Consider the following 14,478-nt stretch of genomic DNA (forward strand, 5'->3'; position numbering starts at 1 on the left):
TTATTATAAATTACCCAAGGAGAATTACAAATGATTTTGATCATTTTAAACTTGAAATTTTTAAATAGGCCTTGTTGAAGAAAACTGGCCCTTGAAGTTGTAAACTTAATATTTAAATAAAACCTTTAACAAGTCATTTGGTGTTAAATTACACTTTAGACTCTACCTATAATTAACTTTGCGACTTTTTCAACTTAACTCAGAATATTAGCAGACTGTTAGGTTTAGGGTTCAGGTTATTAGATTAAGTTCACGCATTTGAAAAGTTACTGTAGTAGAATGTCTAAAATGGACCATGGAAATAAAGTGTAACCTGAATTCTTTTGGTTTGATATAGCATATGAGGTGTGCAAATGTTCAATTTTACCTCAACATAGTGAGCGGCACAACTTACCCCTCATTAGGGTCAAGAGACCACTGTTTTCTTTGAAAAGTCAGATTTTGAAAACAGTATTTTAGATCCTAAGTGATTATTTTCAGGGACGCAATACATCCTGAAAATGATGCATTTTAGTTGGAGACATTTCTGTAATGCCCTCACTTTAAAAACTGGCTCAACTCACCTCGCCATCCTGCTAAACCCAAATGTGTCCAGTTTATGGCGAGTAGGTAAGGAATACAAAAGCTCAGACGATGAGCAGATAAATACATTACATAGCAATAAAGAGAGCAAAATACCCCTAAAAAAAAAGTGTAAAACGCCTTCTCTTGTTTGTCAAGCGTCTTTTCTTGTTTAACAATCCCAGGTTTTTTTGTACAAGAAGTAACTGGCATTTCAGCTTATCAACGAGATTGTGTGCAGATCTAGCTAACAGTGTCAAAATAAAGACGCATCTAAAAAGAAATGTTGGGTTACACTCAATTTTAAGGTTTCATTGTTAGTGTAATTAAACATTTAAGTACTGAGTAATATTAATTAACATGTACTTACTATAGGGTTAGGATTTGGGGTTACACTATTTTACGGTGTCATTGTTACAGTGTAATTATATATTTAAGTACTGAGTAATATTAAGTGCATGTACTTACTATAGGGTTAGGGTAGGATTAGGGTTTGGTTGAGGGTTAGTTGCATGTAATTATGCATAATTAACTGTTAATACTATTGTAAGTACATGAAACATATGCATCAAGGATAAATAAAGTGTTACCGGATTAGGTTGAGGGTTAGTTGGATGTAATTATGCATAATTTACTGTTATTACTATGGTGAGTATATGTAACTGTAAAATAAAGTGAAACTGATTTCTTTTTGTGTTGCATTGATAGATCATATATTCCATGTATGGATGCATTTCTGATATAATCCCAAAGGATGCTTGAATCCCATCAATCAAGCACATCAAGACAGATAAAAGAGAGAATCTAGTAAGGAACGGGGATACTTTTAATGTAAATAGCAGAAGAAAAAAAACCCAGCATGGCACTACAGGGATTACATGTGTATCACAAAATCAACCTCAAAGAACTCTTCATTTTAAAAAAAGTAATAAAAAAAATGTCAGATCCATTTGTCTATACATTTCCAAACCGCTCCGCACGTTTTCGCTTCTTTGCCTGAAAGAGAAAGAAAGGGAAGAGGGTGAGGAGAAGGGTTACACAGTGAGAAACTCAAGATTGTAACATCACAGGTCTATCCACTCCACAACCGTTCCCCGGATAACCCGTTTCGTTCAGGTGTGCAACACAATACGGACAAAATATCTGTTGCTATTTTCATTACATTGCGACTTTAATACTGTGTAAACACTCCATGAAGTGAGAGTTGGGAGAGAAAAGAACCCTTCACACCAATTCTTCAGGAACCTGAATGTCTCCTGGCGGCTGGTTTCTCCCGGTCAGAAGTCGTACCTCTGAATCCTCGGCTCCAGCGGAGGCTGCACTCGTCACAATGCCAAATCTCTCCTTCCTCTTCTTAAGCTTTTCATCATCCTCAACCTGACACACACAAAAATACCATAACAGTTGTACTCGTTTCCATAGGTCTCATGCTCACACCCAAAGCGAACGGTGCTCTTGTGTTTTTTGTGCGGTGTGTGTAAGCTTCTGCACAACACAATCACCTCAATGTAAAAACTCAAATACATTGAGTGAGCAAACATTGGTGAGATTGTTGTAATGTTTATTCGTGAATAAAAGCTTAAATTAAAATCTGTTTATCATTTAGAGCGATCATGTCTGTTTAGAAGACGGATTAAACTGCTCCATTATGGATTATTGTTCATGTCTTTTTGAAGCTTGAAAATATTGATTGCTTAGAATTTCAAATGGACAAAAAATTTAAATAATAAAAATATATAATGGCGTGGTATCGAAAATCAATATTTTTCAAGGTATCGTATCAAAGTTAGAAATTCCAGTATCGGGACAACACTAATAGATTTGCATGCATCCAAGGTCAAACCACTTGAATTTTCTCATGATATCCATTGCAGCATCAGCTCTTTTCTCACAGCTTGATATAAAGGATTCGGCCTCTTTAAACCCCACCTTTCCGAGAGCTGCTCTGCTCTGATTGGTCAGATGGCCCAGTCTGTTGTGATTGGTCTACTCTGCTCTGATTGGTCAGATAATTGTTTGAGGAGGCACTGCCTCTCTTGCCTCCTCGGGGGAAACGCCCCCATAGACTCCTTGATTTGAGAGACAATTTATCTGCTCTATGAAACAGATGTTTTTCTCATTTTGCTTTAAAAATATTTGAGCTTCATTCGGCATATTAATTGTCATTTGTGTCCAAGACTTGTTTTTGATCATTTTATGAAATATGAACAAGTTACCTTTTTAGAAACTGAGGAGACATTCATGCCAAAACGTTCTGCTCTCTTCTTTAATACCTCAACGTCAACCTAAAAGAGAGTGGCATGTTTAAAAGTGATTTTGCACAGATTTAAGTCAGTTATTTAACATTACAATTTCAAAGTTTGAAAGCAAATTACTTACACTTATTTTCGCTGAAGCTCCTAAACAGAAACAAACAAACAAACAAACCAAACATCAGTGGATGGACATATCCATTACATTTTCATTAATTAGCCATTGAAAACAAAGCCTTTAATTTGAAGAAAGAGACTAGGTGCCACGAGACAGAGGTCTCTCACACACACACACACACACACAGTCACACACCGCAAGCAATGTCCGACTGCAAATGTCTGACTGCAGTCTGTTTTATTGCTTAATAAATTTAATACATTTAATTCAGACAGTGAATAAATGGCCTATGCTCAGATATTTGTATTGACCACATTATCAGTATTAATGCTTCACAAATAAATTGTACTAATGTTTAAAAAAAACACCAGGTAAACCTTCCTCAGGGTTGGAACTTACAAAAGATAAGTATTAGCATTAAAATATTATATTTCATAACTGTTAATTAAATTATTTAAATGCATTACTTAATTTTCTTTTCAAAGGATTTAAATTAACCAATTTGAACATTAGTTATCAGACAAATTCAAACAACTGAGAATTAAAACAAATTCGAATGTTATGTCTTTTAACTTATTTTTAAGAAATGGTATGATACTATTTTAATTGGATATTGTAGAAGTTGACAACTAATGTGTGGAAGTAAAAGACGAATTATGCGGCACATGTACTGTATACTAATCAAGGTTTTAACTATGGTTTGTTGTAAAAGCATCAAATTTTAACAAAACAAAAACTACAAACACGTGCCTAACTTTATTTTTTTAAAAACAAACAATCTCAGCAGTATTTATTTTCTAATAATGTGTGAAATGTAGCATAAGACCTCTTGAGAACACTTTTGAGATGCAAGTCAACTCACCTTTGGAAGGTTCAGGTTCTGGCAACCCAAACCTAATAAAACAAGAAAAAGAATTAAGATTTAGGGATGCTTCAAAACAATCATCACACACACACAGGTTTGTACATCTATCTTTGTGAGGACATTCATTGGCATAGTCCCCTTACCCTATCCACCACAACAAGCGCCTAAACCTAACCAGGATTGCTGTGTCAGTCGCTGTTACAGCGTGTGGCCGTACACCACTTACATTACGGCACCGCCCCAACTGTTGTTTGGCTTTTTATAGAAATAAAAACAATTTAGTTCAGTTGGACAACGGACATATACACCTCGGTGTACAGGGCAGTAGGAATCAGATTGGTTGTGTGTGCAACCAGAGCCTAATGTTAACACTCACCAAACTTCAAATGAGAGTAAAAATCAGCATTGACAAGTATATGAAACTGTGTTAATCGCCAGTTGGCTGGTAACATTTTTATGAATTCTTTATTTTCTGTTTTTTTTTTTAATTGATTATAAACACAAATAAGAGTGTAAACAGTGACAAATGTAACATTTTTATGAATTCTAAAAATGCAATGTTGGGAGAACATTAAAGTAAACAAATGTGAACGACCCTCCGGACATCGTCACAAGAGTTTAAGCCTTGTAAATATAGTAGGTAATGCCTTAAGTGAATAAACAGTAGATAGATGTGTACCAGTGTCAGTGTATTGGATTTGTGCATTAGGTCTTAGACAGCAGCAGAAATATTAGGCTGCTGTCACTTTGTGTTTTTAATGTAAATCAAACAACAAAGGACAAAAAAATAAAATAAAAATTCATTCACTGCTCCTAACTGAATAACTTTTGTCATTTTAATTTATACAGTGAAGACTATCCAGTGTTATTTTATACTAAATTTATTCAATGATTTTACCTGAAAACTACAGTTACTTTTCTTTAATAATGTTTTAAATGTATATTAGTTAGGTTAGAAGTTTTAGCTGTGGTATTGAAATTGGAATAGAGAATTGTGAATTTTCACTGGTGGAAGATTTTGGTGTCAAACTGCCTGTTTTTGCAAAAACATTAAAAAAAAAATATTTATGGCTGGTAAAGTTTCTTAAAGCAGCACTCGGGATTTCTTCGCTGTATTCTCGCTTTTTGCTCGCAGGTTTCTCTCTAGAGCTCCCCCCACAGCTTCGGAATAGATATTTGACAACACTGTTGTAAAAACTCGTTGGTGATTCTCAGACACCAGAGGCTATAGATCAACGACATCAAAGCAGATGGGACATTTCTTTAAAACGTCTTCTTCATTCGGGTTCGGACAGCGTGAGGGAGCGCAATAATGACAGCATTTCAGCAGATTTCTTTTGGCCGTAAAGCAATTTTTTACATCGCGAGACCTGATATCACGCGATACTTCCTGACGCAGTCTGTTTTATTGCTTAATAAATTTAATTCAGACAGTGAATAAATGGCCTATGCTCAGATATTTGTATTGACCACATTATCAGTATTAATGCTTCACAAATAAATTGTACTAATGTTTAAAAAAAATAAACCAGGTAAACCTTCCTCAGGTTGGAACGTACAAAAGATAAGTATTAGCATTAAAATATTATATTTCATAACTGTTAATTAAATTATTTAAATGCATTACTTAAAAAGTAACTAAAAAAAAAGTTACTTAGTTCACCTTTAAGTCACCAGCCATTGGCAGGTGTGGCAAAAAGTTGGTCAGATCCTGAGCATCATTGACAAAAATGTACCACCGCTCCCAAGACCTTAACCCTCAAAGAGCCCATTAAAAAGCTGTCAGAAAGTGAGGACCAGCCAAAAGACCCTTATTTTGTCCTCACAAATATGGTCTAAAATGGTTGTCGATTTCTGTCTTTTCAACATTCAAATACACAAGTGTGTGATAGAATTTTAACATATTGCTACAAGATAAAATGTAAAGCTTATGCAAGAAATATAAGATCACAGCAAAGTTATTGTTCAAACAAGAGAAACTCTTCAGTCTTTGACCCTCTTTTAAAGAGATTTTTTCCTCAGACAAACCTTGCTGCTCGCGCTGCCTTTTTGGTGTCCCCACTCGGTGGAACATTGAAGCGCTCCGCTCTCTTCTGAAGCCTCTGCAATCAACACAAATGTAATAGTTTAAACATGAGCACATTCAACATAAAATGCCTCATGACAATGATGTAAACAACCAGAGGAAGGAAGCCTGTAGTGAATACTCAGTGACTATGTTAACTAGACTAGTAGTGAACCAGTTGAAATGGTTTTCTAAATCAAACTGAATTTATATTGATGAATGATTAATCATTTTTAAACGATTTCCTTATTTCAATAGTTGAAGATTTCAAATAAATAGATGCTTCACTTGGTCTTAAAGTCACATTTTTTTCACAGCCTGCTTAATTTTTCCCCAATAAAATTGGAAACTCCAGTATCGCCTGGGTTAAACATTTAATTGTAAGGGTTAAGGGTTGTAATTTTATATTTTTAAATGGATAAAAAAAAGTTTGAAGAGTTTTACTAAGTCTACATTTTGCTACTACAATTTTGGTATAGTGACAACATCCACAAATGTATGATACTACGGAAGAGCAATGGTACAGTTTAATAGTTGCAGAGTAGAGTTATTTTAGTTTTAACTCTTCCCCCACCATTGACAGAATTTTCCAGCTTTCTGTGTTTACACTGTTATACGGTAGGGGGCGCTATTACACATCATCTAGAAGAGTACAGAATCTACTAATCAAAACACAGGCAAAGATGATGTAGAAGCAAGTGATATATGTAATCATGTGCATATGTGAAATAACACGATCATCAACATTTAACAGCATATAAATCAAAACAGTGTTACAGAATGAAATGTCGACCAAGGAAGGGTTAATGACTGAAGCTTTTGATGGACTTGATCTACTCCATCTGTGTTTTGATCATCGTTCTGAATCCCATCTGGATGTAGTCTTTGACAAAAACGCATTTTTCTCAGCTTTTTGCTCAATATGTTGCTTTTTTTATGACACTCACCCACATTCAAGTGTTGATAAAAGAATGCATGAAGCTATAATTTTTGTTTTTTATTTTTTTAAAGCAGAGGCTCTCTTTCTTTTGATATATTGCATATTCAGATATTCATACAACAAAATATTCTGGGAGCCATCAAACATTTGTGAAAATGATCAAAAACGCTGGCGGTGGCTGCCTGGCAACTTTAAAACTTTTTCATTCAATTTCAAATTAGCTTATTTTTTGTTGTTAATTTAAATAAGTAATTTTGTTTTGTGCTTTTGTCATTTTATTATTATTATTATTATTTTTAAAATATTGCTATTTAGATGAATTTTTTTACTTCAGTTTCAGTTAATTTATTTCCAGTTAATAATTTTTGTGCTTCAACTTGAACTTATTTCAGTCAATTGCCATTTCTAATTTTTGTTTAGTCTATGTTTTTCAACTAATATTTATATTTTATTTCAGCTTTATTTGAATCAACAAATGTTTTAACTGTTTTAGTTTTAGTGAACGACAACCCTGCTGTAGAGTCTAAACTCAGTCATATGGTAAGAATACTTAAACATATGTGATGGCATGCATTTTTGACTACCACTGTATGTGGTTTCAGTTATTAAATACAACTCTACTGACCACTTGTAATCGGTTCACCAAAAACCTACCAGCTGGGAATGGGCCATTCACATTACAGCACACAAGTCACATTGACTACTTCATTAACTTATTCATGGTGTTCCACGTAAGGAAGAAAGTATTACAGGTGTGACATGACATGAGGGAAGGAAGTTTTCTTTTTTTGCATGAGCTGATACTTTCCAGTGATTAATCGCAGTAAATGATATGATCATTACCTCACCAACTGTAGCAGGAGGGCTCATCTTGACCACCTTCTTCTCAGCCACCCTGAAATCAAAATCAAGAACACAAACAAAAATTGTTTTAGTATTCACATAAAAACAACTGGCAAAGTTAAACAGTTGGGAGAATATGTATGTGGGATCTGTATATTCAGTCTTAAAGTGACAGCAGCCTAATAAACCTGATGCAGTCTGTCATTAATGTTAAATAACGAAAGAAAAAAAAGAACACTGTTACTTATTTTATTACTGATTGGTTGCTTAAATAATTGCTAAAGAAGATTTTACTTATTTTAGGCCACATCCACACGAAGCCAGAGCTTTCCCTATCCGATGTTTTTTTTTTCGTTCTAAAAAAAAATTCAGTAAACACGGCGTCGTCTCAAGAAATATCGCAAGAAACCACTGAAACCGACTCAAACCGATGTAGTATACATGCCAGACCAGTATGTGGCTCTGTAATTCTCCCACAGAGATACACTAAAAACGGAGAAGACGACTTAGAGCATGCGCATAAACCTTGCGCGCTGTATACAATAATATTACCACAGTAGCTTCTTTTCTTTTTTTACCAAGAACTTTATTGAACAATATAAACAACCATAAATGGCCTGGTACAAAATAGGGATGAGTCACGATATTCGATTAGTTAGCGGACGCATAAAGCTTGCCACAAAGAACCGGCAAAAGTAATCATTATGAATGTGTCAAATACAGCAAGGAGACATTTTCATTGTTTATTAATAAACTAGTGTTTTCTGTGTCAGTGTCAGCCGCAAACATGTTGACGATGCTGACTCGCCACCTTCGCAGTATTGTGAACGTGCCTATAGAGAGAAATACGCACTTCATATGGAGGATTACATAAGAGAGTTGTCTGTTTCTCTTCCTTTTTTTAATTGTTTGTTTTTGCTTAAAAGTAGACATTTCAAGCTTTCTATAGATATATTTCCGAGAATCGGTTCATTTATGAGACGAGCTCCAGTTCACGAGCAATGTAAGTTATATCGCGCCGGTGCCTCCGTGTCCTGATTATATTGTTTGCTATATTCTTATTTATTAAATCCAGGCAATTGGTTGATGAAACATTGATTCAAATTAAGATACAATTTATACAAAACAAAATTTAACGTGGTCAAAATTATGTCTTCCGATATATTGCGCATCTTATGATTACTCATGCTGTTCACTTTTCATATAAATCAACAGATGAAATGAAAAAATAACAAACATAAATATGAAACTAAATACATTTTCTTTAATGGCTACAACACGTAGGCCTACAGTACAGAGAAATGTAATGTTGGAGTGGAATCAACTGTTTTACCGGTGAGCATGTGATGTGGGGCAGGGGTGTGTTTTCTGAATAATAAATCAAATAATTCTCAGCGATCGTCGAATATTATTTTTGCTTGAAATGCCCACCCCTACAAAATATGAAATGTCTTAATCAGACAACAGACTAGCATCATAGCAGAAGAAATAAAATATAAATAAAGAAGTAAAATAAAGAAATGAAATAAAAATACATTCAAGTAAATAATAAATAAAGAATTAAAAGCGGCTCAGTAGCTTCTGCAGAACACAAGCATGTAGTCGGCAGTTGTTGTTGCTGTTACGTGACTTAGCGGTGTCTGACTAGGCGATGACATCATCGTTTCACAGAACATACGGATTGGCTGTACACACGAAAACGCAAGGGTGTCGTTTTCAGATTTATCCACTCTGGGACCCAGTTTAAAAAAAATAAAATAGCGGTTTCAGTCTCCCAAAACGCCGGATCCGTCTGGACAAAACATCGATACGATACAAAATGTTTACGTATACAGCTAAACGCGTGTCCGTGTGGACAGAGCCTTAAGGGGGTCGCACACCGGACGCGCAGCTCGGTGGCGCGCCGCGCAGCGCCACGTCTTTTAAATTCGAACACATTATTCTCTATGAGAGTACACACACCGGCGGCGCCTTTCGGCGTCTGTCCGCGGCGGCTCAGGACCGTGTTCAAAATCCTGCTGCGCCACAGAGCGCCATTTACATAGTTTTATATTAAATTTACATTTATGTCTCTCAAATCGTAGTTAATAGCCGCGTTTCCACCGCAGGAACTTTCCCCAGGAACTAGGGACTTTGGGCTGGTACTCGATGTGTTTACACCGCAGGAACCAGGGTCTAAATGAAGTTCCGGGTAAATATTTCCCCCTCCGATAGTCCCTGCTCATGAGGTAGTACTTTTTCAAAGTTCAGGAACTTTCAGGGGTGGGACTTGTGCGCTGCACAAGCTGATTGGTTGCGTTCACGCCGCATTTTGGTTGGATGATTCCACGCAGCATTTTATTTATTTTTAACCTCACTTTTTAAAAAATCTATTGCGGTTCGTGTCGTGGCTTCATGCAGTAAGAGTTGTCTGTCTGCAAATATGGAATTTAATTAAAAAAAACTGGTGGACTGGCGACGAGTTTCAGGCTTTATTAAGGGTATTTGTGGAAGAGGAAACTTTCTGCGCGTTCGTCCCAGCCATCTCACGGTCAATGTCCGCAATAGCTGATAACATACAAATTTTATATCTAACGTTAGCATTACGAGCTACTGAACACGCTTTATCAGTGCTCGTCTCTTTTCTGCCACAGCTTTTATTATTAAGTCATTATGTTTACACATTGTCATCTATTGCAAGGCACTCCAAACCATGTTACAAATTTACTATAACAGGATTGAAATAGCGCTTTGAGGTTAGTAACAAACAACTATTTACAAGACTATTCACTATTTATGATTGATAGACGGGGTTCGGGCTTTTTTTAAGCTTATTTGCGAAAGAGGAATTTTTTTTTGCGCGTTCGTCCCAGGCATCTCACATGATAACACTGATAACATACGTTGTCTAATTTTATACGCATACGAGCTTTCTGAACACGCTTTAGTATCAGTGCTCGTCTATTTTGTTTTGTGAATTACCTAAACCAATACATAACTGCAGCACAGTTTGAATCTCCTCCATACTTATAAATGTGGCGCTCAAAACTGATTACTGTCCGTCGCAGACTGGGGGGAGCAGTTGCGCGCAGTTTACCTTCCCGGTACTTTAGACCGCGGTGTAAACGCAAAAAGCAACCGTTCTGGGGCGAAAAAAGTTCCTGGGAAAAAAGTTCCTGGTACAAATTGTTCCGGGTAATTTCGGTGGAAACGCGGCTAATGTATACGGACTTCACCATGTGCTGCAATATACATTTAGTTTTATATTTATTTACAGAAATCAGAAAATTGCTGATGTTATCGGATTTTCAGGTGAGAGTTGTCCTAGACGTGGCGCGACGCGGCGCTGAGCTGCGCGTCCGGTGTGCGGCCGCCTTTAGGCTAGGTTTGCCGTGGTATTGTAATGGGGTGTGACATTGTGTCAGAAGGGAGTCCAACTGTCTTTGAAAACCCCAGGTTTAAGTGGTTAACTACAAAAATAGCTTTATGTTAGCCAGACACAAATATTGTGAAGTACAAAATTTGCTGATGTATTAAGGAAGTTGACTTAAATTGGAAATGTAAAAAAAAATACATACGTTTCAGGTGGACTTAGCTCTTCTTTCTGGTCAGTGCTCTCTTCTTTGGCAAAAGACTCCTAAAACACATGTGAAATAAGTTATGTTGAGCTTATCAATCACCATGACTGTGTTTGTGCCGTCTGGAACCTGACACAAGAAACATGAAACATTATTTGTCGATTTACACTTGGTATTAAAGGCACACTATGCAGTTTCCGTTTTTCTCAAACAGCTACCCCTGATTACTTGTATTTAAGGTTGCTGTCGTAAATACCACTCACGCAGAGCCGTCGTTTTCTTTTCCTTGACTCTTCCGACCGCGTTTTGTTTCGCGTTGACTCTGCCATGATTCACCTCTGAAATGCGTGCTAGTGTCTTCCAGAGAGGCTGCTTCATATGTTGTTGGTGTATGTGACGTCGAACCATACAGCAAGTCGTGATTCTCGTGAGATTTGTCGGGGCGGCACCTCTCAAACTTGCATTGCTGGTTTCGCCAGTGTGATTTCTAGTCATATTTTCAGTGTTGCTCAGAGGTCTGATTTCAATTCTTCTGAAGTGATGGTGCTTTATATAATGTTATCTAGTGTAAACAAATTCCTTTTGACATTTGTACGGGCTACTATAAACAGATAACTACACACCAGAGACCCTCCCCTCGAAATCTGTTCGTGGCCACGTGTGATCAATCAGCTAGACAGATCTTAATACCAAGTGTAAACTGGTTGAGCACTTCAGAGTGCACACACACACTGTATTCCTTTTAAATAAAATAACACTGGAGCTACCAAAACTGAACTTTGCCCTGAAACTACCATGGAAATGCATTACATCCAGGATATCTTACCTCAGCCTCACCATCACCATCACCATCCCCATCCCCAAACACTCCCAGAACTTCCTCTTCATTCACTTCTTCTAAAAAAAACACACACACAAAAAAACACACACATATTTTAAATGTTAAATGGGCATTATAACATTTAAGTTTGAAATTAACACCTGCCAACCGCAGGAGAAAATCATGGCAGGTTCCACGTATCAACTCACTATTTATTTGACCCGTCGCAGGGAGTTTGATTGACAGGCAATCTGACCAATCATAATCCGCCATTTTTATAGTAATGATAGTTAGTAGATTAACGTTGGAGGATTTGAACTTGAAAAACGGAGTGTACTGACGTCTTTCCGCGGTTAAAACAACACTCCTTCTTATGTTCTTTCATGTTTATTTGATGCTATACATTAACTAGAAGGAAGAGATGATCGGTTCACGAGCAGCTTTAACTGAGGCTCTACAGCGATCTGTCAGACATATTAAACAGCCACAAAACGGAATTGTGTTTAAATTTCTTTAAAAAATGACCAAATTTGAAAGTTGAGACTTTGTTACATCAGAAGTAACCTGGTCTGTCCTGTCTATCAGTGTGTTGTCAGTTTCCTCTTTTCTCCGAGATGTATATTTCATTGTGTGAGATGGTGTATGGCGTGAGAGCGGCGTGGCTTGTCGGACATAGCAACAGTAACTAAAGGGGGCGGGTCTTTGCGAACGGTTAATTTGGTGCATGATGGGTTGTGATTTATAAATTATGTCCAGCCACTTTGTATGCCATCGCTATCAAAGGCCCCTGCCCAAAAAGGAGCCTCCAACATTAGCAAAATAAAGCATAAAGAGTTACAGCCCTCTATGATTTACATTTATCAAGAAAAAAGGTAGTAATAATAATAGAGGCAGTATTACACTTTGATATAAAACGTATAAGAACATAATTGTAATCAGATCTGTTAAACAACTGGACCATGAAGTAAAATATCTTGCATTAGAAAACACCTACCATGCTCTTCCAGGTACGCCTGCAGCCGGGCAATCAGATCTCCTTTATTTCCTTTGGCATCCAGCCCTCGAGCAGTGCATTCTAGCTTCAGCTCAGCCAACTGAGGAGATCATATCACTTTAATGACATTTATTAACCACAATTAAATAACATCTGTGGTGTCAGAACCATTGCTTTGGCAGTCCATAAAAAGCTGGCATCTGAACAAACATGGCTAAGTCTATATAGATGAGTCCTAACAAACTAAACAATGCAATATGAAATTTCCTGAAAGAACGAATGACAGAAAGAACAAAAGACTGACAGAAAGATGGACAGACAGACAGAGACATAAGGACAGACAGAATGAAAGAGACAGACAGATGGACAGAAAGACAGACTGCCAGAAAGACAAAGACAGACAGATTTTTTTTGTCATGGTGTCATTTAATTTAAGACTATAATTTATGAATGAAAAAAGTGAAAGACCAATAAATGAAAAATCTCAACTGTGTTAAAAAACAAAATCCTAATATATTAGCTCGACTTTTTATATAATATAAAAAGTCGTTTAAGCAAGCAGCTAACTTGTTTTTAAGACTATGATGCCTATTTACAACTCACTTTTTAGATGGACAGGTAACGTATGTTTTGTTGGGATTTATTTTATATATATATTTTTAATAAACCACTGCAAGAGTAGAGTGTATTATCTCAATGGAGGGGGAACAAAGTCAAAGTCAAAGTAAGAGTATTATGACTGAGCTAAAATGCTGTTTAGGTAAACAGAATCTTGTGTTTTAAAGCGAAGGCGAAGAACGAAAGACTGTCTATAGGAAGCTCACTGGAAGCTCACAGAAGTGTTGAATGATCGATTGAAACTCTATATCTATTATTCCTTAATCATCATAATTCAATTTAGCACAGCTAGGAACAGCTGACTGTCACAGTCATATCCAAATAATAAGTAGAAAGTAAAACATTTCTTTGTACTAGTCTCTTACCTTGAGTTTATGCAGCTCCACGACTTCCGCCATTTTCTTGAAGAGGTTTGTATTTTGAAATCTGCTTCCTTCCGGTTTTAACGTGATTAAGGACAATTTGCGCTGCAGCGCCACCTATCGGTCAGAAGACCGGGACAAAGCATAATGTTGGGCGTTATGGTGTAGTTAACCCAACAACAACAACAAAAAAATCATACTTTACTCACCCTCAAGTTGTTCCAATGCAATATTTGAAAGATTATGGCTAACCAAACAGTTGATGGGGCCCACTGACTCCCATAGTAGGCTATGGGGGGAAAAAGTAAATTACGGCAGAATATTTCGATTTTTATTTTTACACTGAATCACCATTGAACTAAATTGAGCAAAATAATGACTCTGACTGTTGTCTTTTGTAGAGCTGCTTCGTTTCATAATAGGTTAAAATTGCTGTTAATTACTGCGAAGCTGCTTTAAAACAATAATCTGTAATATATTAAG

At 36.5% G+C, this 14,478-nt stretch overlaps 1 protein-coding gene across 3 annotated transcripts; it reads right to left on the reverse strand.

The window, feature by feature from the left end:
• Positions 1-1,369: 1,369 nt before the first annotated feature.
• sarnp (SAP domain containing ribonucleoprotein) lies at positions 1,370-14,112 on the reverse strand. 3 transcript variants are annotated; one of them, XM_082156557.1, is made up of 11 exons: positions 13,999-14,112; positions 13,016-13,115; positions 12,028-12,095; positions 11,202-11,260; positions 7,645-7,696; positions 5,825-5,898; positions 3,794-3,825; positions 2,941-2,960; positions 2,778-2,846; positions 1,792-1,938; positions 1,370-1,557 (listed from the first exon to the last, which is right to left on the reverse strand). In XM_082156557.1, the coding sequence occupies exons 1-11, from the start codon at positions 14,029-14,031 to the stop codon at positions 1,516-1,518; spliced, it is 696 nt and encodes a 231-aa protein (XP_082012683.1). In that variant the 5' UTR covers positions 14,032-14,112; the 3' UTR covers positions 1,370-1,515. The 3 variants fall into 3 exon arrangements, with proteins under 3 accessions (XP_082012683.1, XP_082012684.1, XP_082012682.1); XM_082156558.1 differs by having other exon boundaries at positions 1,852-1,938; positions 12,028-12,098; XM_082156556.1 differs by having other exon boundaries at positions 12,028-12,098.
• Between the last annotated feature and the right edge of the window lie 366 nt (positions 14,113-14,478).

This window comes from Leuciscus leuciscus (assembly GCF_965113295.1).
Source record: "Leuciscus leuciscus genome assembly, chromosome: 23".
NCBI lineage: Eukaryota > Metazoa > Chordata > Actinopteri > Cypriniformes > Leuciscidae > Leuciscus > Leuciscus leuciscus.